This window comes from Pelecanus crispus, chromosome 7 (assembly GCF_030463565.1).
Source record: "Pelecanus crispus isolate bPelCri1 chromosome 7, bPelCri1.pri, whole genome shotgun sequence".
Taxonomy (NCBI): domain Eukaryota; kingdom Metazoa; phylum Chordata; class Aves; order Pelecaniformes; family Pelecanidae; genus Pelecanus; species Pelecanus crispus.
Genome location: NC_134649.1, coordinates 16,390,747 through 16,413,169, shown reverse-complemented (window position 1 = coordinate 16,413,169; position 22,423 = coordinate 16,390,747). Strand labels below are relative to the sequence as shown.

The following is a 22,423-nucleotide window of genomic DNA, read 5'->3' as shown; positions in this document are numbered from 1 at the left end:
TAGCTGGATTACTTTTTATTTTGATTGATACCTCATCATACAGTTTGACAACTTCTTTCTTCTACTTATAAAGTCAAGAACCTTTTTGTTACTTGTCTGAATTACTGTGATTGGTCTCACTTAGCTTGGCAAATCTCACTTTATCTTTACATTTCTGCCCCATGGGATGCAACCTTGTTAATAAATCCTTCTTCCCCTCTTTTTGGGCTATCTACTCATATAACACTTCTGTAACTAATGACTGATGTTTTTTATGTGGAAAATGCTTTCCAACTGTCTTATCTTTGATATACCTTTATCAGTTTTTACACTTGTAATGAAAATAATGCTTCCTCTCTGTTGAAACTGGCCAGCATCTTCAGTTCAGCTGACTTCACTAATTAATTCCACAATTTCCTAAGCTCCTCCTCCTCTGAAATCAAGACTCTATTATGCTGGCCTGCTTTTCAGTAAGGTTAAAAAATTGTGATCTTTCAATCTAAGATACTTTCTACAACCAGGCTTTCTCTGATAGCCTCACCGCCTAATGCTAAGCCTAAGATAGCATCATCTCTGCATGCATCCATTATTACTTGATGAAGCTCACTGCATTAAGAATATCAGAGGAAGATACTGGTCTTCAGTCTTTATATGCAATCTGTGTCAGTTTTTCAGTTAGGAAAACAGGAAAAAAATTGGGTCTGTGATGACACGGAGGAACATATTTAATCGTGTTTGTGAACCTTGGTTTTTTGGATTTACATACTCTGCTTAAGTGTAGCATATAAACCCTACTGCTAATCATTATTTAGTTGATCAATATTGTTTGTGATCCTAATAACACTTTTTCCTCATCACTATACAATAGTTGGAAAACTTGTTCAAGTACCTGTTCTCTGCATCTACTGATCCTCTCAGACAACAGATCTGAATTAGTCTTTTCTTCATCAAGCTCAAGTTCCAGGTGAGATAACTTGTCCTAAGTGGAACAAAGAAAAGAAATTTCAACATACTACTTTTCCCATCCTCTTCAGATCGCTACCAGGGCATTCTTCCTTAAACTTCAAGGACTCAAACCGTCTTAAAGACTAGGCTTGAAAACTGAAATGCCTCTGAAAACACGTACAGAATCTAGAAAAGGAGGTGGCAGGCAGATAAGCCTTTAAAGTGAATTTGTTTGTCTGACAGAAGCAAAATAGAAGTTTCATTTCCTTTTTTAATTACTCCCACAAGAAAATAAGAGAAATTATGTAATGTTTCTAGAGACTGTTTTTAGAATGTCCAAGTTACATTATAAATTTGGAAGACAAATTTCTTTTCATACAAGTATAGTGATATAAAAGTGTTTGTTTATGAAAGTCAAATGACAGCTTAGTTGAACTGAACAGTTATGAAGCTAACCCTGTAACAACATAATTAGAATAATGACATTATTTAAGCTCCTGAAATGAACTGATATTACATGCTAAATAGAACTTACGCTTCTAAATACTTTTGAACTTCTGAGTGATAGGTCTACATACAAAAATAATACAATTTTGCCTGATAAATTCTAGAGAAAATTAATTAAAAAGAAAGCTAACTAAAATGATGAAACAACAAATGCAATTTAGAACACATCATGCTACAACAGATATGTTAACAGATCACCTTTAGAATAATTCCTGCAGCAGTACTACATGGATTTTCAACGACATCAAGTTATTTTGTTTCTTCCCAGGCAGAAACCATGTGAAATACCAAAATTATTTTAATCAGTTCTAGTAAGATACCAACCCTTAAAAATGTCTTTTACCTCCATTAGTTTGATTTGTCTTGCCCGATCGTCTTTTAAGTGGTTTTTGGCTTCCAGTTCATACTCCAAGCCTTTCACAGTCTGTTCTAGCAGCTGAGTTTTTGTTATTGCCTCATCCTGAGCTCTTTGGTGGTCCCTCAAGTTTTCTTCCATAAGACGCATCTGAAACAATAAGATTAATAAGGCACTTTATACTGTACTTTCTATAAATAAGTGATGTCAGTAAAGGGGACTGACTACAAACATGAGAGATCTGGAAGCATGACAGGAACTGCATCGAATTATATGCTTTTCACAGTAATTTTTGTTTTATCCACAAGATGGCACCAAGAAAATAAACTTGGATTAAATATCAGATCTAAAGAAATGCTTCACACTACAGGTTTTACAGTGACAATTCCACATAGTGGGGTTTTTCTATTTATTTATTTTACCCAGTTGCAGCAAGCCAAAATTTTTACAATTTTCTAAATAATTATATCTTTGGAACTTTTGCAATATTATTCCTTTCTTTTTCAGACTACCAATATTTCAGCTTTTAAATAATTACGTAGTTTATATGTCTGAGGCACTTTGATAACAGCATTTTACCAATGACGTAATTGCTTACACACACATATACATATATACACACACGTACTAGTATAACTTTTAGATACAGTAGGGCTATCAGCTGAGGACAAGAGTTTCCTGTTCTAACAACAGCATGTACTCAATAAAATTATCTCAAACCTTCACAGTACTTTAGAATAAGTAGTGAGGGGTTTTAGCTGAGACTGTGATCATTCCTTAGACTTGTACCTTAACTTACGACATGTATATAATATATGATGAGGGGTTTTTTTCTTCAGCATAGAGTCTTCCACATTCTTCCTCTGTTTAGTCAAGTGCTTATTTTAGTGATGAAGCTAAAATAATGTATTAGTGACTGTTTGAAGAATTTGCTACCTATTGCTAAGTCCTGACCACAAAACGCTGAACATCTGCATGACCTGGTAAAGAGCTAGTTAAGTGCAGAGATCGGTTATTAACATTATTAGCAATATTATTAGCACTTCATATGCATTTAATGTTTCAGAATGACATTGGATTGATGACTTTCTAGATTGTTATCTTTTATGTATCCACAGAGAACATACAAGAGAGACAGCAATGAAGAACTCCCATACTACCTTGCAAGACTGTTTCATAATTTTTCTGCTAGAACAAGATGATGATACTCATGTTGCCATGATCATTACAATCCTTGGCTTTTGATGAGACTCTCAAAAAAAACGTTTTGTGCACTATGACACCTACCCAAGAGGATTTTCACAGAAAACAGACTCTTTCATGTTGAATGGAAGGACTATGTATTTGTACTACTTGTTAAACACAAAAGAGGAAGAGATAATAAAAGACTTTCAATTGTCCTGAATATTTAGTCTCTCTAGAAAGTCTGCTGTTTAACCTGCCTATCCTATATTTTCAGATTTTGTTTCCTCTTTTGCAGCTAGTTGCCATACTACATTTCTAAAGCCCTAGAATTTTAAATATTGCCTTATGGAGATGTAGAATTCCACAACCAGTAATATTTTGTCCTTTATATATAGTGTTTGGATTATCTTTTTGTCAAATAATGAAGGTTTCTTTTGTTCTGAAATTTTTTCTTTGTATTTGTTTTGTAGTTCTAATAGATAACATTAGAAGTATTTTTCATAACTGTAAACACTGTGTGTATACATGTTTACACACACATATACATATCTTTTATTTATGCTGTCTATTCTCATTTATTCAACTTAAGAGCCACGTTCTCAATATACCAGTTTTATCTTTCACATTTCATTATGAGTCTTCATCCCTTTACAAAGGCTCTCCATCCCTGAATGGAATAAATATAGAAGGAAGACAGAATAATATATAGGTACTATACTTTCTTTTATTGCTGTTCTTTTAAACTGAATTTAAAAGAAGTTTGTTAAGGAGGGCAACATAGAGAAGTTCTGAACTGGAAAAATCAAACTATTAAAATATTCAACATACAGAAAACATCAGTGACCAGTGTATTCTCATAGCTTTTCCAATTACAGAACAAGAATATGCAGATCTTTAAAAGACTGGATTGCCTGTATAGCAAAATTTACATACTAAGAGGCAGACACTTCAAGACTGTGGTTGATTCTTGGTTGCACAGACACCTTTGTCATTTAAATCTGCAACTTGGCTCATATGAAGGAAGAGGAGAATGTATGTCAACTTGTTTAGAGCCAGAATTTGGCTTTGTTTGTCTGTTTTTTAATCCCCCTATGTAACTGCTGTGGATTTTTCCTAATTCAAGAATATTTCCACATTCTCAATTCCTTCAGTAGCAGGCATTAAAAGAGCAGTAGATCATCAAAGGAATCCTTGTCACATCACTTAAGATACATTCGTCAAACACTGCCTTTATCTGCCATAAACAGGAAACCCCATTTCCCTGGCAGAAGTAACACGCTGATCATCATCATGAAGAATGAAGCTCAAAAGCATGCTGATTGAGATCAGTGTCTCCTGATGAAGCATACAAAAGTGTGATAGCAGACATTCATTGTCTTGAAAACTGAGCCTAATTCTAGGGCAAAGGTTAGAATTTGTCACTGAACTTATCAGTCATTACCTCATCTTGCATTCTCATCGCTGTCAGGCGTGATTTTTCTACCTCAAGGTTTTTCTCTTTCAATTGTCTCTGCACATCTGCAAGTTCCCTGCGATTTTTCTCCTTGTATTCATCAAGCTGGTTCTGAAGCTCCAGAGTTGATGTTCTTGAGACCTCTACTATTTCAGATATCTGGGAAAGAAGTACATATAATTTTTTTCCTAAAATAGTGCTACAAAAGGTTCTATCATGCTTAATACACCAAAAGGTTTTTTTCCTCCAGCTTCAATATTCAGCTCAGTATTTTCAAATGGAAAATTTATCAAATATGTTCCCAAACAAACTTTCTATGCAGAAGTGTGAAAACACAAAACAGTAAGGTTATTTTCTAGTAGCATGTGTGGCAAGACTATTCTCTTTTTGTCTGTCAGCAGTTCTTCCAACTGACTGACATAATGAACTGCACAGTCACACTTCAGTATATCAATATTAAGTTTTACGGTTTACACAGAGATGGCAAAATAATTCTAATGCAGTAGTATTTTGAGGATCAGCTATAAAACTCTGAAACATCGTTGCAGCATACATTAGAACTAAACTCAAATCTGGGATCTTGTTTAAACAAAACAGAACTGTTTTACAACAGCATTTTGAGATAGCAGTGTTCAACCACTGTTCCAACCCTGAAAGCTTTTATTGATAGTCTCTAGGTTAAAGAGACTAATAATAAAGTTTGCATTTCACTTTCTTTTACGCATCAAAAAAAAAAAAAAAACTTTACAATTTGGCAGCTCATTTGCTTCTGTCTGTTACGTATTCAGATTCCTGCAGCCTCTCTGGAGTAATCTCGTACCTCCTCCTGTAACTTTTCAACAGTCTTGTTCAGATGCCATCGTTCATTTTCCATTTCATTCTTTATCTGCTTTAACTGTTCCTTCTGGTGACTTGCGTCTTTTAACTGCTGAGCTAACTGTTGCCGTTCCTGTGAAATACAATGGATGTTCTCCTGCAGATTTTAAAAAAACGTACAATGAAATGTAGACCCTCTTTTCTAATGCCTTAAAGGAATGTTATATAACACTCTGTGCAGCAGTAATACAACCAGTTGTTGTAACATCAAGACAAACGTAAATGAAAAAAAAAAAAAAAAAAAAAACAAACCCAAACCAAAACCCAACACCGCACCATTATGGAGTTACAGTTTGCTAGCCAGTATAGGACAAATCTTATTTTAGCAATACAGTGCTTTCTCCTTCGTATAAATTCCTAAAACAACATTCATAGGCTCAAATGTAAACCCTTTTCATTATTCTGTTACATGCAAAGTATACATTCCTCTGCAGTTGCACACATGTCAGTAAATCCTACCTCCTGCACAAGGTTCAATATCCATTTCAGGTTTCACATTTTCCTTTATGCTTCCTTTAATGCTCCCTTAAAAGTTTTATTAACAATAACCTTTTTTCCTAGGTAAAAAAAATAAAATACAAATCTGTTCCTACGGTGAGTGAGAAATAACTAGTGGTGATTTTTTTCCCTCACTGCTGTGCTTCTATAGCACCCAGAAGCCCTAATCAAAATGATGTCTCATTGTGACAGCTGCTGTGCAAACAGAACTTTGCAGCTCCTAGCACAGAAGCCCCCTTCCTGAAAGAACTTATGCCATTAATGTTCAAACCAGACCTTCATTATCAGATTAAATATTGAATGAACTGCAGGGCTATGCTGTATGCTCATCCACCAGAAGCTCCAAATATGTCTGCTATTACATTCAGGATGTTTGAGAACTTCCCACCCTCCAACTTCTAAATACTGTCCATCAGCAGAATAACTGAATTCCATCTGCATGTTGGGAGTCTCACCTCTTCCTTCTCCCTCCATAATAAAATACCTTAATGGCCCTACTCTAAACAGACACCACAAGACTAGAGAAAGGGCTTGTTTTTATGAAGTCTGAGAGGCACCATTAAATTGATTAAAACCAGATTATGGATAGTTTAAATTGTTCCAACAGAAAAATGTAAATAATTAAAATGGCCATAAATTGTAAAAAGCATTCTAAAGCTTTGTTTTACATTTTAATATTAGAAATATAAAGTTTTGGTGAATATCTAATACCTGTGATGCTTACTTCATTACACTTCAAAAAACTTTAAATGTGAAAACACAGTAGTATTTCTGTAGGCAATACAGATCAGAATCTCAAAAAATAATTGTTCTGTTAGAAGAGAAAAGAAAGAACATTGTCAAATGTTAGAAGTTAAGAGATTTCTTTAGATCCATTGTCTCTCTTACCTTCCTGTACAACCTGTCAACAAAAGACGCCTCTGATACAGGAGTTATGGTGGATGCCTAAGAATTGTATACATAACCCATGCTGGGGGCTAATAGATGTTATTTTGCTAAGCCTAATTCTACACCAGAACTGGCTTAGCCGATACGAAAGGATTTCAAGACCCTTGAAAAGGTTCAACTTTAGCACTGCAGCTCTAAAAGCCGCTGAAGTTTTGGGACTCTGCTAATGTGCCACATTTGAACAGGTTATAAAACCCTCATATGCGCCCCCTCCATCAGCCCTTCACAGATCATTTAACTTTACTGTTTGTTTACACATCCTTGAGAAACAACCTGCACAGACACGGATCAGTGAAATACATTGTGGCAGAATAATGGTGCCAGCGGGATGCTGTTCTGCATTTCCAGTGTGCTGAAAAGGCAAGTAAACATCAGAGCAAATCTGGTGACTCTCTTTACTTCAGAGTTAACAACAGCAAAGGAAAAAAAAAAAACAATCAACCAAACAGAAAAATCTATCACTAATTTGAGAAATTTCATCTACTAACTAGGGCAATTGCCAAAGTAATAATAAGTATGAATAACTACAATATTTAAGAAAAATAGTTAAGTAGGGGCTTGATGAAAGCAGTGGATCAGCTCAATTTTCAACAGGTGATGCTAACTTTTGCCTGATTTTCAAATATGTAGCAGACTGAGATGCCTGAGATTGCAATTTAGCTTTTTCTCCTTTGAGTTATATTCTGGCATCCTGAAAAGAAAAATCTGTACTTTTCACATTCACATATTGCATCTCCCTATTTTCATCAACATATTTTTACCGTTCATTACTAAGGAGGATGATAAAACAAATACTAAGTACGTTACTAAAAATTAGAATGTGTTGTGAAGTTGTAATCATAATTATTTTAATAGAAAATGCAATTCCTAGATAACTGACCTGTTCCAATGAGAAATTTCAGTTTTGCTGAGTTTGTTTTTTAGTTCATTCAATAATAAACTGACAGGGGCAATGCTGCTTCAGAGTATCATGGGAACTGAAGTTCAGGTGTTTCATGCTCTCATTCCCCCACATCTATTAAAATCTCTCATGCCCACGTCCCTCTTGTGATGCATCAGTATCTGCTGAGCCATCTGAAGTGCCATAAGAATCACAGGACTAAGCATTTCCTGGACACAGTAAAGATCCTGTCACTTTCCAACCTACCCTTCTGGTACATCACATTTCTTAGTGATGGGAGAAAGCAAAGGCTTCTCTGGGTACATACAAAGTACAATACTGAAAATAAATTTACACGAGTGTTGTTTCTTTCCAAATCAACAAGTTTTTAATGCACGAACAAATGGTTCACATGAACAACCGTTCTCTTTGGAAAAGTGTATAACAGCTGATTGTCCTCTAGGCTTGATGAATTCTACTTGCCTGGAAATGGTGGTTTCCTCACCGCACCATTCTGCACAATTTTCTTTCCAAAATCTATTTAATAGGTGTCCACATTATGATCTGTATTATTTAGCTATTTATTTATTTAACTATGCCACAGAATAATTTATTCTTCAAATAGCAAAATTACCACCAAAGCATAATGAGGTCCTTGTTGTTTTGCTAACATGTAGCCAGCAGAAAACTTGGTAATAGAGGTATAGGCTAAAAATATTCCTCAAGAAAAGTGAGCATTGCAACAAGAAACTATCTTTGTTTTACTAAAAACCCTGCATTACAACAGATACTACTTCATTCTTGTAATCTTATTCAAGGGAAATAACTTGTCATATGTAGTTTCCCATCAACAACCACTTTCCTTGGGCAACACAAATTAGGATATGGTATTTCACTTTTATAGATTAGCTGATAAGAGAGAAAAATACTAAAAATTAGCATGCATAGCTTAACATTAATATTTGAAATAGACTAATACGTCATGCTAGAATCAACTGAAATTCCATTTATATCACTTTGCTTAACTCAAGTATTAAAAAACATGATGCAATGGAAATGTTGCTACCAACTATCCAAATGCTGCAGTTTCCTCAGCATCTAGCCTTTCAATACACTATACTGAATTTCAATACTTGAAATTTGGGATGTCCTATAGGATAGCTTCAACAGTCAACTCAAGTATAACCTCTGAGTCCCCTTCACATACAACAATCCTTGAGTACTTTTCACCGGAATTGGCTGGCCTGTCAGTTACAGTGTAACCACAAGTCAAGTAAACAGTTTGCCAGTTGCCATCTTAAAGCCAATCTGTAGTGGCAATCAATCATTTTGTGAAGAAGCTTAAGTGATATTTCAGCCCAAGTGAGGCTAACTCTACAGCAGTATTTCTCAATTTCAGGTTGGTATACAGACAGTGGTCCAGAAGACAGGGAGCCATAAAATAATAGAACACACTGATGTTTCCACATACCCAGAGAAGGAAAGAAAACAAAATGGGGGAAAAAAGTAGTAGTAATTTGTTTTCATAGTAACCTATAAGATTATTGCAATACTTCCTTATTTTTCCAAACAATGTTAGTTGAACCATCTCTTTGCAAAATTAATAATTTCTTTCAACTGATAACTGAAAATTAAGAATGTATTTCCAATTACAGTGCTCTGTAACACTAATTCTATGTACCTACCATTACTTACCACAATGAAAAGATACATTTCATATTCTTCCACCCATTGAAAGGATCCTGTATTTTGATTGCTTAATTTAACAAGCACAGAATACTTGGCACTGGCATTCATAATGTTGGTATAATTGATATTTTTTTAATATATCGCAGTACCATATATGCTATGGTTAAGGTGCATAATAATTATATGAAATTATTTCCTTTCCCAAGAGAGTTCTCAAGAAACTTCCAAAAGTCTTCTCAATGTTGCAAAAGTGTTAAGATGTATTTAATTTCTTGAAACAACAGACTACATAGAGGACGCTACCCTACGCTACCCTAAACCAGATGTTATAACACAGCATGAGACACTACTTGCCTGACCATCCATAAAGAAAATTTCAGTATATACTGAAGTTGATTTTAGAAAAAAGCATTAAAACAAATTGTCTATAATAATAAAGTGTATTCCAGCTGTAACTTTTCTGAGTAGAAATTTAGGATGGAGGAGGAATAGATTTGGCTATGTTTACAGTAACTGTTACAATTCTATTCATATTGTCATTGTCTTTCTTATGCTAGTCCACCATTAAAAGTCATTTGTATTATGTAAAAAGCAAGATGGGCCAGTCAGGAATTAAGTTTCCACGGTGATAAGCATTATTACTGTGCCAAAGTTTGTCATCTAAATTATTAAATTATCAAAAGGTAACATGAGGCCAAATCAGCCTACTGCACAACATTGTTCATTAAAACAAGGAAAAATCTAAAGACAGAAAGGCTGAATTGTTCTAAACAAAAAGGACCACTGATTACACACTGAAGTCCATTAGTGCTCATATCTGGTGGACAAGAAGAGTGTAGAATCAGAACGAGGTTTAAACTTGGTATGCCAGAAATTAGAAATAAGTTGTGAATAAAAACACAAGACAGACTCTTCTATCTGTCACCTTTCCTAGATTAATTTGGAGACCCAGCCTGGAGGCAGCATGACTTGGCACGATGCCCTGAAGGATGCATAAACAGAAAAGAAAGGACACACTTTCCAAGCATCTTGACTCAAAGCTAATCAAGATGCAGGAGATGCATATGGTGCATTGATTCACGTTGTGCAGGAAGGTTGAGCCAGACTGTGATAGAAGGGAGTTCTTAGAGAACAGTGCTAAATGCAAGCCAGTGATGAGCAATGGGCCATCTATTGTGACTGTGCAGACTTGCAGACTATCAAAGACGAGCAAATTTGGAGGATCAGTGAAGTAGAAGAGACAAACAGATTTAAAAGGGGGGAAAAAAAAAAAGCAACCGACCAAAAGCCTCAGATGAAACACTTATTGATGTAGTTACAAGGAACATCAGCTTAAAATCATCTTTTTGTAGAAACAAAACTTCTTCACCCATACTGTTAAAACCTTATGTTCTTGAAGCACATTCCATTTTAAAGACATAGTAGTATTTTCTTGTTGTTAGTTTTTTCTTTTTACCATAATTGACCGAACCATGAGAACATTCTGGTTAATACAATCTTCCCTTGGTTTATAATCCACTTATAGACAAGTTTCATTTTCAGATTTTCAGAACAGTAATGTAAAATTTGTGTTGAAGACAAGGGGAAGCATCTGTTCAATTAAAAAAGGGTGACTAGCAATGTACATGTACCTCACTTTTGAGTCTGACTTGTTTGATAGAATCACTTAAAAACTTTGCTTCTAGAAGCAAAACTAAGAATTCTAAACTATCCGATACTGTAGAAATAGATGCTTCTTTGGTACATGTAAAAAGTGAATTACAAAGAGGAAAGATTAGTTTTGCAACTTTTTCAGGTACAGAATATGATGTCAGTAAGAAGAGTTTTAAGATTTATACACATTCGTCTCCTTACTAAACAGAACTGAATCATTCCATCTTTACTCATACACAATATTGCCAATATCCCTCTCCACTGCTCTGAAGTAGATGCATTCTCCACATGATTAAGTCTGGGCTAATCTGGGAGAATGCATATCCTTTCCTGGATACTGAGTAGAGCAGGGAGCAAGGTCGAAAGAGGACTTCATACAGAGTTTAAGACAAATAAGACAGGTTAGTAAAAAATAGAGAGAGAAACCAATTGCCTGATATTTGTCTACTACCAATATTTTTGCTTATATCCAAGTACAGCTTTTTATTCTTTCACATGTAAAAACCTACACAGAACCGGAGTTGTATGATCATCCAAAATAATAAAATAGATTTATAAAACCTTAGGCAGTTTATTTTGCGATTCATCTCCCTGAAATTTTGCAAGATCCATGGAATTAAAAAAAAAAAACAACCCAAACAAAAATAAAACAAAAAAACTTTAGCAAGAAAACAATTTTAATTAGGTCATGCTATGCTTTCAGGAAACATTTGAACATTGTTTTAAAGTCCAGACCTCGCAGCAAAGTGTACTTCAAAAAGAATGAGATGTTACTCTGAAGAAAGCAATGGTGACTTAGGTAAACAAACAGGAAATTTAAAATCTAAATATTCCAAATTGCTCTTGTTCTTACCTGCATATCTTCCAGTTGGCTTTCCAAAGACCTTTTTAACACTACCAATTCTTTTGCCTCCTTTTCAGCATGTTTCAAAGCTGCTTCTAATTGTTGTTTCTCCTCCTGCAATGATACAATTCGATACATTTAGAAATAGTGTCAAGGCCTTTAATCTGACAAGTAAGCTGAGCTATAAAGTACATTCATTCTGGCCTATCACTGATCTCCCCCATTCCAAGCTGTGACTTGCTTTTACACTGGTTTTCACTGGGGAAATCTTTCCTATACATGTCAGCAAACTACATCCTGCTTCTTGAAAACCTGCTGGTTTTGCTTAGCCTTCCCAATGACATTGCCCATCTCCCTCTTTGTCAGCTTTTGTTCTATAAAGTAGTCTCCTTCCTGTTTGCAAATGATACATAACTGGCTTGTTTTCTTAAACTTACCTCATATCTCTTTATTTTTTCCTTCACTGAATTTTCTTCTCCTTTCATATTATCAATCTGTTTGTGCAACTCTTCAATTTTACTCTCTAGCTCATCAACCGTTCTCTTCAACTGTTCATTTTCCTCAGTTAGCTCTTTGACTCGATTTTCTATACTATCTCGCACCTCTTGTGCAGCGTTTCTTTCACTGGCAAGGACAGCAGCACTCTAGTGAAAATAAATCATGTCATGTTTAAAAAAAAAAAAAAACAAAACAAAACAACAAAAAAACTGCCAAAACCCAATGCTGTTTTCCAACAGAAGTTTCATGTGGCACCACAGCAAATATGCTAGGATATAACATTAAAATGTCAAGAAAGATTTTAACTTAAAGTCTGTATGCCTTACAAACACGTATTTTTATTATTCATATTACTGTGGAAGAACACACAAGGAGTATTTTTTTTTCCCCAGGCATACCTACGTGCTAAAGTAACATACCACACCTCAACAGTCTCATGCCTGCCATCACATATTTTCACCTTAACATCTTCCTCTTTATTGCCCTAAAATATTTGTATTACCAAATCCCACTGTTAGGTAATTCCAAGTAATCTAAAAAAACTTGAGACACATCAAAAGCTGTATGAACCTTTAAGGAAGAACATACTTATGAAGAGTATCTTCCACAACAACAGAAAATTTAGGCAATCTCGCCCTACTGCTTATTCCAAGCACTAACATACAACACTACTTACTCAGTAGAAGTTCTGCTTGGTTTTCAGTTACTACTCGAGGATGGAGGGAGTTTAGCTACTGAGTTCAGCTTGTGTTCAAAAAGATACACTTTGCATTTTTTCAGAAAATCAATATACAGCACAAAGACAAATTATAATAAACTACTTATCACAATTTATCACGTGGTGATACAGATTTTTTTTTTTTTTTTTTTTTTTCAGAGTAACTGGCTGCAGGATATAACTTTTCAGAGCTAATCATCACCTTAGTCTCACCACTTACCCTCTCTACAACACCCTACCATTTATTGTGGAAACCATGAGTGCAAGTATGTATTTATATCATTATACTATCTATACCGTTATACTGTAACACAGATCAGCTATGTACTTGTAAACATTTAATTCTGTGGAGTAAAGAGCTGGAAGGATTTAATCTTTACTCTTTACTCTTCATTGACTTGTCAGTCAGAATCCCCTCCAAAGAACATAATCCAAGATACAATTTGTGGTTCTTGGTCTTGGGCATTCAGGGTGTGATACAAAGCAATACTCTGTACAAAGATCTCGTTCTCATGTATAGGCTCACTGCCTTCTACATTAAGACCTTAAACAACAGTAAGAACAGCAGAACAGACATACGAGTCAATCTAGACCAGTATTCTCTCCAGTGGCCAGTTTATGTTTATGGACAAAAAGAGGAAGAACTACGGGGCGAGCCTTTCCCCATTACACACTCCCAGCTCTCACTGTTTTTCCTCCATGAATGTATCATCCATTAATTTCTCCAGTCCTTTTTGAATCCATTTATACCTTTGGCCTCTACACTACCTGGTGACAATAGGTAATTACACATTAATTACTGCAGCATAACTTTTTTGCATGTGAAATTGTGTTTATCTAACTGAAAACAAACGAAATCCTACAGAGTAGTTTGGTAAGAAACTATTTTGTGAAATATTTCATGAAAGCATGAAAATCACTTTTCAGCTATTCTATTTTTGATTGTAGCTCCCAATTTTTCGCTCCCCACCCCCAAAAGGAATAAGTAAAGTTATATAAAAGGGTGTTTACAAAGTGCGCCCTCACTAGATTGTTTTCTAGCAAGCAACAGCTTTAAAATCATGCAAATTAGTTTGATAAAGCGGTAACACAGAAAACACTCAGACTGTCTACAGGGTCAATGAACTTATAAAAAAACTGGCAGCATAAGTAGGCTGACAAGTTCTGGTCTTTTGAAAATACTGAAAAAACTTGTTCTTCTAAGTACATGACTAGTTAAAAACTCTGAAATAAATCTCTGCTGATGCTTTAAGTTCTCACATACTGAAGTTTCAATAGCATTTATATATTCCTTTAATTTTTGCTTTTAGCATAGAGCAGAGTTTTACTAATTAGCAAGCACTCCACCAGTGGCTCCTTTTTGTCTCATTTCCCCTTTCTGGAGCTGAGTGAAAGCAGCTGAGGCATGCTGGGGAGTTCAGGGAAAGGAATGTTGATTTGTCTGTTCTTTTTCATCCAACCGCCTACACAGAGCTGCACAGTAACAGAGGACTGCAGCAGACCCACACTGTACCTGGAGATTGCACTACCTCATCTACCATGGTTTGCTCTACTTTCCCAGCACAGGAAGCATTATTTACTTAGAAGTACACGTACATACACACACAAAAGCAAACAACCAAACAACCCCCCCCAGATCTACATACATAAATATACACATAAATACATATCTATATTTAACCTAACAGGTTCAAAATTAAGTTCAACTTACACTGACGCAGTCATATGTAGAAATCTGCTCCAGATTTCTGCCTTTTGCTGTATGTATCTTAGGATACTGTTCCAGCCACTAAAATTAAACTGGTATTCTCTCTCCTTTTTCACTATGTATTTCAGTAAGTTGGCAAGATGCTAGGCGAATATATATAAAAGGTAGAGACATATAAAGGGCAAGCTGCAAGCATTATCTTTATTAACCTAATTTAAAATACTGGAAATAAATTGGGTATATAAGTAAAACCTGCCTAAAGTTCCAGCTGCCTGAGTGACCAGCACTTAACCAGCAGATCTCCACAGGTATCTAATGGCCTTGGCATCATTACAAGGTTACACCTTCACATGAACGAACTGCTCCCAAACAATTTCTCTAACATGTTAAGTACAAAATTCCTTTATTTCACCTGGAAGGGGTATGTCTTAAAAAATGTCAGCAATAAATATATACACTCACATACACACTTTTTCAAGACGGTAGGAAAAAGTCTCTTAGTATATATGGGGAGCTTTGCTGTATTGTAGTTGGAGAGCGGGCATTTTTCTTGCATATCTTCTGGGGGGAGTAGGAGAAATTTTCTTCACAATGCACATTTCACTGTACACTATTGTTTCAACATTTTTTTAACTTGTTTCAGATAAGGCTGAAAAGAAACACAGGAATATCTATCCTATCAGTTTACCTTACACAATTGTACTATACACATAAGGCATGGAAGATGACCTTCATGGTATCATTCAGGATGATATTAGAAAAAAACAACACACAAGTATCTTCACATTGATAGTGAAATTTAAACAAAGTCAAACACACAAATGCAATTTACATGTTCTTTGAGGAGAAAATGCGTACAGAGCATCACTTCTCCAGAAGAGTCAAATTACACAGCTGGGTTTCAATAGGAAAAAAGCCTATATTCATTTATCCCCAGTGTAATGAGAATTGCATGCAGAGCTCTTCACTAGCATAAATGAAGTTTCTGGATTATAATAGCTTTTAGCAATACATGCCATATTCTGTAGCGTATTGCCACAGACAGTTAGGGTATCAAGAAACTCCGTGCCTCTTCCCTTCTCCTATTCTCCACCGTTAGTCTCATCTGGCACCCCACATCACCTTCTACCTCCCCTCCAGGTCTTCTCTTGGGAAGAAGGTGAATAAGATAGAAAAGAGCCTAGGTATCATTAGAAAGGCTATGCAAAGGAAGCAAGCACTGAAATGTAGTTCTGACAGACCTTGTAGCAACACCATTAGGGCAGAACCTGGTGGAGAGAGATCCCTATCCATATATTGAACGGTTACATAAGGTTCAGGCCAGCAGCTATCAAATCATACACGGACACTGCCGAAGCAGAAATAGATTGTTGCGTCCGTTGACTATGGAACCCTGCCAGGCAGTGTACTCAACCAGCCCCAAGCAACTAGAAGACAATATTACTCACGTAGAGACCATACATTAAATTCACCGCTCTGTCGCTAGAGATGGCCTGCACAAAATGTTCTGCACAAAATTCCCCCTAATAAAACATGCCAGTAGAAGATACGAAAACCACTGCACTGAAATTACAGAGAAATTACTAGGTACATTGATAAATACTGAATGGCAATTATTGCACTTCATAGGCTAAAACTGAAAGTGGCACCAGCATAGACAGTTTAAACTGTACAACAGATGGTATTTACTAACAGCCAGCGGTAATCCTATTCTCTTTGGTTCTGTCTACACGAGCAAGAAGGCACAGCTTTCATTTAAAATTTAGTGACTGGCTCACACATTCAAAAAAGGAGTTGAAAGGTGTTTGCAAAAGCGTTGAATTAGAGCAGGTTAGTGATGAGGATGAAAGCAGAAGGATAACAGAACGCTACAGGGCTAGTTAAGTACAAATGAGGAAAAAAGCCAGACAGGGAGAACTCACATGTACAGCTTGTGCTGTGGATCCGTATCCTTCAGTCCACACATGACTTATTTGTAATGGTGCTGTACATAAACAGCGTGAGTTAACAAAAGGTCCTTAAGGCTTAATGACTTAGATCAATTAATGACTCCTGTTGGTACCCATTCATAAATCCTTTATACTGCTACATTTAGTATTTGGGGATGTTGGTAAAGTTTTGCCAATCATTTTAACTAAGTTCATATAAATTTAACCCGTGATAACAGAACTGGGTAAAGGTCACAAAATAATTATTTAAGCTGAATATGAAACATTAACAAACATGTTAATGTAACATTATCTTTAGCTCACAGAACTGTGGATCAGCCTCTTCAGAGAGTTGAAATGAGATTATGTACGTAAACACATACGGAGCACATAACAGATAAAACTGGTTAAACGAGATTCTTGCAGACAAAAGCTGGAATGAAATACTGTATATTCAGACATATTTGCCATACAAAAAAAACCCAAACCCACCAAACAACAAAAAACCCCAATCCCCCCAGAAAACAGGGGGAAAAAAAAAGAAATGGTATCAAGGATTGAAGTGGGCTCTTTGGATCTTAAAATTAACATATCTCAATTCAAAGGCTGCAGTTTCTTCCCTATAACATATAAAACATGCTTATTTCTTTTTACTCCCACTTGCTAGTTGTGGCAGTATGTTTTAGTAAGCCAACTTTTTACTATATTATGGAATTATATTTATCTAAGGTAAAAACCTTATAGCATTTTCCTTGCTATGTTTGCCTGCATTTGCTTTGTCTTTCCTTCCAATCTGTCTTTACTCTGTCTTCCAGGGCATTCGGTGTCTTCTATTTCCTATGTTTAGCCTGTTTCACATTCAGATTTCCATCTCTTCAATCTCTGAAGGAATACCTTCCTCTTAATACCCACATCCTTGCAGACTTCTTAAACACACTTATACCTTCTTCTCATTTATTAGTTTTGAAAACATGAAATATTTTATTATGCTTTCTCAAATTTTATCATGTTTAAATTCATGATTTAAGACTGAGCGAGCCTTATCAGCAAACTTAAGCTACAGAGATTAGGCAAAAGAAGCTGGAAATGGTTGCAAATTTCTGAGAAAAGCTGAGAAAAGAAAAAGAAGCCATCTAGAAGAAAGAAAACATAGCTGTAATGATGAGGTCCCATAATACAAAGTCCTCTGTGACTGCTTGAAGATAAGCTTCTGCATTCTGACATTGTAATTGTGCCACATTGCACATGCAATAGCTTTACTTACTAGCCCAACAGTGGACTCAAGCCACCATGAATAAAACAAGTTATCAAATTCTAAAAGAAAGGTCCACCGCAAAAAATCAGTTTCTGACCACAAAAAAAGATCACACATGGAGGAAAATAATCTACAGAGGTCAATAACCACTGAAATTTTTTAATAGTTCTCATACATTTTAACTCTGAAGCTTAAAGGATTAGTCAAACAGCTCAAGAACAAGTAAAGAGTTTACACTGAAAAAGTCTGTTGCTGCAGAAATAAAGGAGTCTGGCAGAAATGAGTGAGGCAGTAAGAGAAAGGATAGTTTCACAGCTAAGATACCTAAATACAGCCCTAGAGAATCTGGACTCTATTCTTGACTCTGCCAAAGAACTCCTGAGGCAAATCACTCAACCAAAACTTTCCAGAGGGGATCAATAACTGCATGCTCCTTAAATTCCTTGGTGCTTGATTTGAGACACTAGGGTGTGGTTTCCAAAGTCTTGAGTGCACAGCTGCAACTGAGGTCAGCAAAAATTGTACCCTGAATATATCAAGGACTATATAATGGTTAACATTATGTTAACCTAGGCACCTTAATTTGAACATGCACAACTAATGGATCCTTTTGACAGTAATCTCTCTACCTCTTACTTTCCTATACTTAATATGGCAAATAACATTACTTACGAGCTTGCAGCTATGCTGAGAAAAGGAATTAAAGGTTGTGAAATAATCAATATAATTCTTTCTTCAGAAGAGGTTTTTAATAGAATGTACTAAGTGCAGGAACAGACCAAAGTCTGAAAAACATTGATAAATGAAATATTCTAACGTTGTCTTTAAGTCAATACAAAGCTACTTTTAACTCAGATGGATGAGAAGAAAGTGAGAGAATGCATTGCATATATATATGTGTACTATTTGATTTGGTATGTATATCGGATTTATAAAGTTTTACCTAGCGCAGGTCTGCTTATCTGAGCCCACATAGTCACAGCTGCTGGAGTTCATATGCATGCAGCATTTAGTTTTCAGCTTTGGGCCTAAGGAAGTTACTCTCCGTAAGGGCACTTCAGCAGTGAAATTCAATTCCCTCACTTCCCATCCTGCTCCTTTCAGGTGTTTTGCCTAACAAGAAATGAATTGAATAAAATTTGGGTTTGTGTCCTTATATAAAGTTGTATATGTGTCCAGATATATTTTAAAATATATTAAAATTAGTCAAGACCAAGTTTAAATAAAGCAATAAACATTGTTCCAACTCCTTTGTTGCAGAAATCTCAGTAAAGCAAATGTATTTATATACTATTCTACTCTCATCTTTGGTGCAAGCAGGGAACAGATTTAAAGAACTGGAGATGAAGCTCAGTTAGTACCAAGGGCATCAAAATCCTTCCCACCGCCCCTTACTGTGTAAACCCAAAGAAACTGGACAGAACACACAAACAGGGTCCTCGAGATGCAAATGAAACATTCTATTTCATCCTGAATATAGCAAAAAACCTCTTGGATAGGAATGCAGAAAATGTTCTGTGGCTCCACACCTTTTTTTACCACACCCTCAACACTGGCAAAGACATGAGAGTAGTTGTGTAACTGATCATTAAAAAATGGTTTTGGCTGACTTCAGTGTTTCAGCTGGTGAAATTCCCCCTTTGGCAGTGACCGCACAGTACAGGACCTTTAGAGTCCTTTTACAAAATACAGGAAAAGCTAAAGTGAGAGGAAGCTAAGTATCTCATTCACAGCTTATTAGAATTGTTAAATTTTGGCTCGATTCAACATTTATTAGGCACAACTCAGCCAATTTTTCTAAAAACCTTTACATTTCCTTTCAGAATCAAGTTCAACTGAGTAAAACTGAATTCAACCAATTAACTGTTTGTTCTTTAATTGCCATACTTGAAGTACAAATCTAAAGAATAAATCTCCATTCAAAATGAGCTAGAGCACAAACAGAAGTTTTTTTTTTTTTTTTTAAATAAAAGTAACAGACTTTCAAATATTCTTTCCATACTCCTACTTGTGGAATCAAAGCAAATGACACGATAATCTTCCAAAACCTTCTGAAAAAAAGGGTATGGTGTGGCTGCGCACTTCATTTTGTTCCTGGAGTGGAACACTTAAGGTATCAAGGAAGATATTGTCTGCTGAAACCAACTCTAAAGTCTTATGGACTACCTTTTTAGGTTGATGCTGGAGTAGTTGTTTAACTTCTTGAACTACATGTAAAGAGTTTCATGCAGCTTCAGGGATTCAGATCTACCCAGCTCCCTCAGACAATCCTGAGGGGGTAGCAGTGATGGAGATAGCAAATCCCTTTCTATTGTCTTTTCCTGTCCTTTTTGTATAGAAACAAATCAAGTTTAAATAAAACAACTAGACACTGATTTCCCTAGGTAATATGCAGGTGATTTCCAAAGAAAGAAAAAAACAAAATCAACCTACACCCAAAGACTGACACCCAAGGAAAAAAGACAAACATACCAAGTCTCAACATAGGGACAGCCCTTTAATTGTAATCTTTATTAGCTCTTCAGTAAAGAGAGCTTCTGAAATCAGTATTATTCAGGTATAGTCATCTAGTTTTTAAAGCTCATGAATGCAAATAACAGGTCTTTATTTCTGTTTGCAGCTCTGTTTGTAGTTCCGGTATTTTTCCCCACTGTGTACCTTTAGGCAATTCTTCTAACCTCAGAACTATTTCTTAAAGCAGTTGGAAGTCCTGGGATGAATGACACAGTAACGTTGGATAGCATGAATGATAAAATCTCATACCTCTAAAAAAGGAATGTGAAAACTCCTTAAAAGCAAAATGGAATGTTAGGCTACCAACACCCCCCCCCACCCCCCCAAAAAAACCACCAAAACCCTAAACAAAACCCCCAACATTCTGGAAAAGAGACTAAATGGCCTAAATGGCTTTACTTACTGCTTTTCTATCTTACACTGATTAATTCTTCCCATCACCTCAAAATGAGGCCTAGCCTACTTTAACGTGTGCCTATGCCTTTGGAAGTTAACTATCATTAGTTACCTATTAAAAAGGTCAGTGTGTTTTTATCTTAGTGAGGTACACTGCAACCAACCTGAGTCCTCAGCTGTACTTCAAGCGATTATTCAGTAAGCAAGTGCACAAATTTACAAGCAAGTCAGTCGTTCCTTTCAGCTAGATCCATTCTATTAACTAGTTAAAAATTGTTCATTTGTGACAGTTTAGAGACAAGACTTGTTCTCTTGCAAGGCCATTTTCACCAGTCTAAACAGCATCATATCCTTAATATTATTTCCAAAACTATTTAGGTTTTCATTTATGAGATGTAATGAAAGATTGAAATACCTACATTTTAAAGATATTGCAGAATGCACTTTTTTTAAAACAAAACAAAACAAAAACAAACTACAGAGCATATTAAACAAAATTTCCCACTATAGGCATGACCTAATATTTACACAGTTAAATCTAGAGCCAGGAAAGTATTAACTCTCAACCAGTAGCTATATCAATGTCATATTATCCTCCTAGCTATGTATCATGACATACTCAGACTGGCTTAACAGTTTTTGCAAGGTCAGAAGTTGTTGCAAAGACTGAAGTAAAATATTAACTAGTTCTGTGTCCACATTGTACCCTACTGAATGGACTTACACAGTTAAACACTTCATACACATACACAAACATACATACTTTCACAGGACAAACCACCTGAAAATACATATACTGTCTTCTGCTGATAAGGATTAGAGATCCTCCTGATGGTATTAAAGAAGTATCTGACTGCACAGGCTCTTGCCAACTTTCAGAAACAAAAAGACCCCACAACCAACCAACCCCCTGTCTCAGTCCAGACTAACTGAAATAGTCCTGGGTGAATAAGGTTCACAATGGTGAAATTACTATTACAGATGAAACAGATTTTCTTTGTCTTGTTTAGAAGTGGTCCAATCCAACTCAGATAGAACTTTGCAGGACGGTTTTGTTCAGAGGCTTTCTTGACTCTACATACACTATAAAAACCACCCAGTTGTAGTTTCATGGTACTGTCTGCATCCAAACAAACTCATGTCCACACTAAATAAATGATGGAGTAAATTGCATGGAAACAAAAGACCAGAAGAGCTGGAACTTAAAAAGCTGCTTTAGCACCAAAACCAAAAAGTCACCAAACTACATCTTCAGTGCGCCTTAGCGTCACATTTACTGTTCTTGTCAACAACACAGCTACAATTTCATAATTTGTTTGGTATTTCATTTAATGGGTGCCTAAAAACACGCATGATGCTGTTACCAAACAGCTTCCTTTCCATGCACAGAACAGACACTTAGAGCAAAACAAATCAAATCTGTCTCCCACATTTTCCATATACAATTCTAAAATATGTGTTTCCAATAATGATGCCTATTTAAGGAGTGCCTGTAGCCTTCCTTCCACCATCACACTTCTGACTGTGCACCCTCCCTCTCTTTCCCCCACTCCATCTGTGTTTGTAGGACCACAATAGAAACTGATTAAAAACA

General features: G+C 35.9%; 1 protein-coding gene across 1 annotated transcript in view; it reads right to left on the bottom strand.

Moving 5' to 3' along the window:
• CGNL1 (cingulin like 1) overlaps positions 1-22,423 on the bottom strand; it is a 45,170-nt gene that overhangs the window by 10,158 nt on the left and 12,589 nt on the right. Inside the window, 6 exon segments of the mRNA XM_075714339.1 lie at positions 869-958; positions 1,775-1,936; positions 4,413-4,583; positions 5,245-5,397; positions 11,822-11,926; positions 12,250-12,456. Of these exon segments, the coding sequence (XP_075570454.1) occupies positions 869-958; positions 1,775-1,936; positions 4,413-4,583; positions 5,245-5,397; positions 11,822-11,926; positions 12,250-12,456 (888 nt within the window).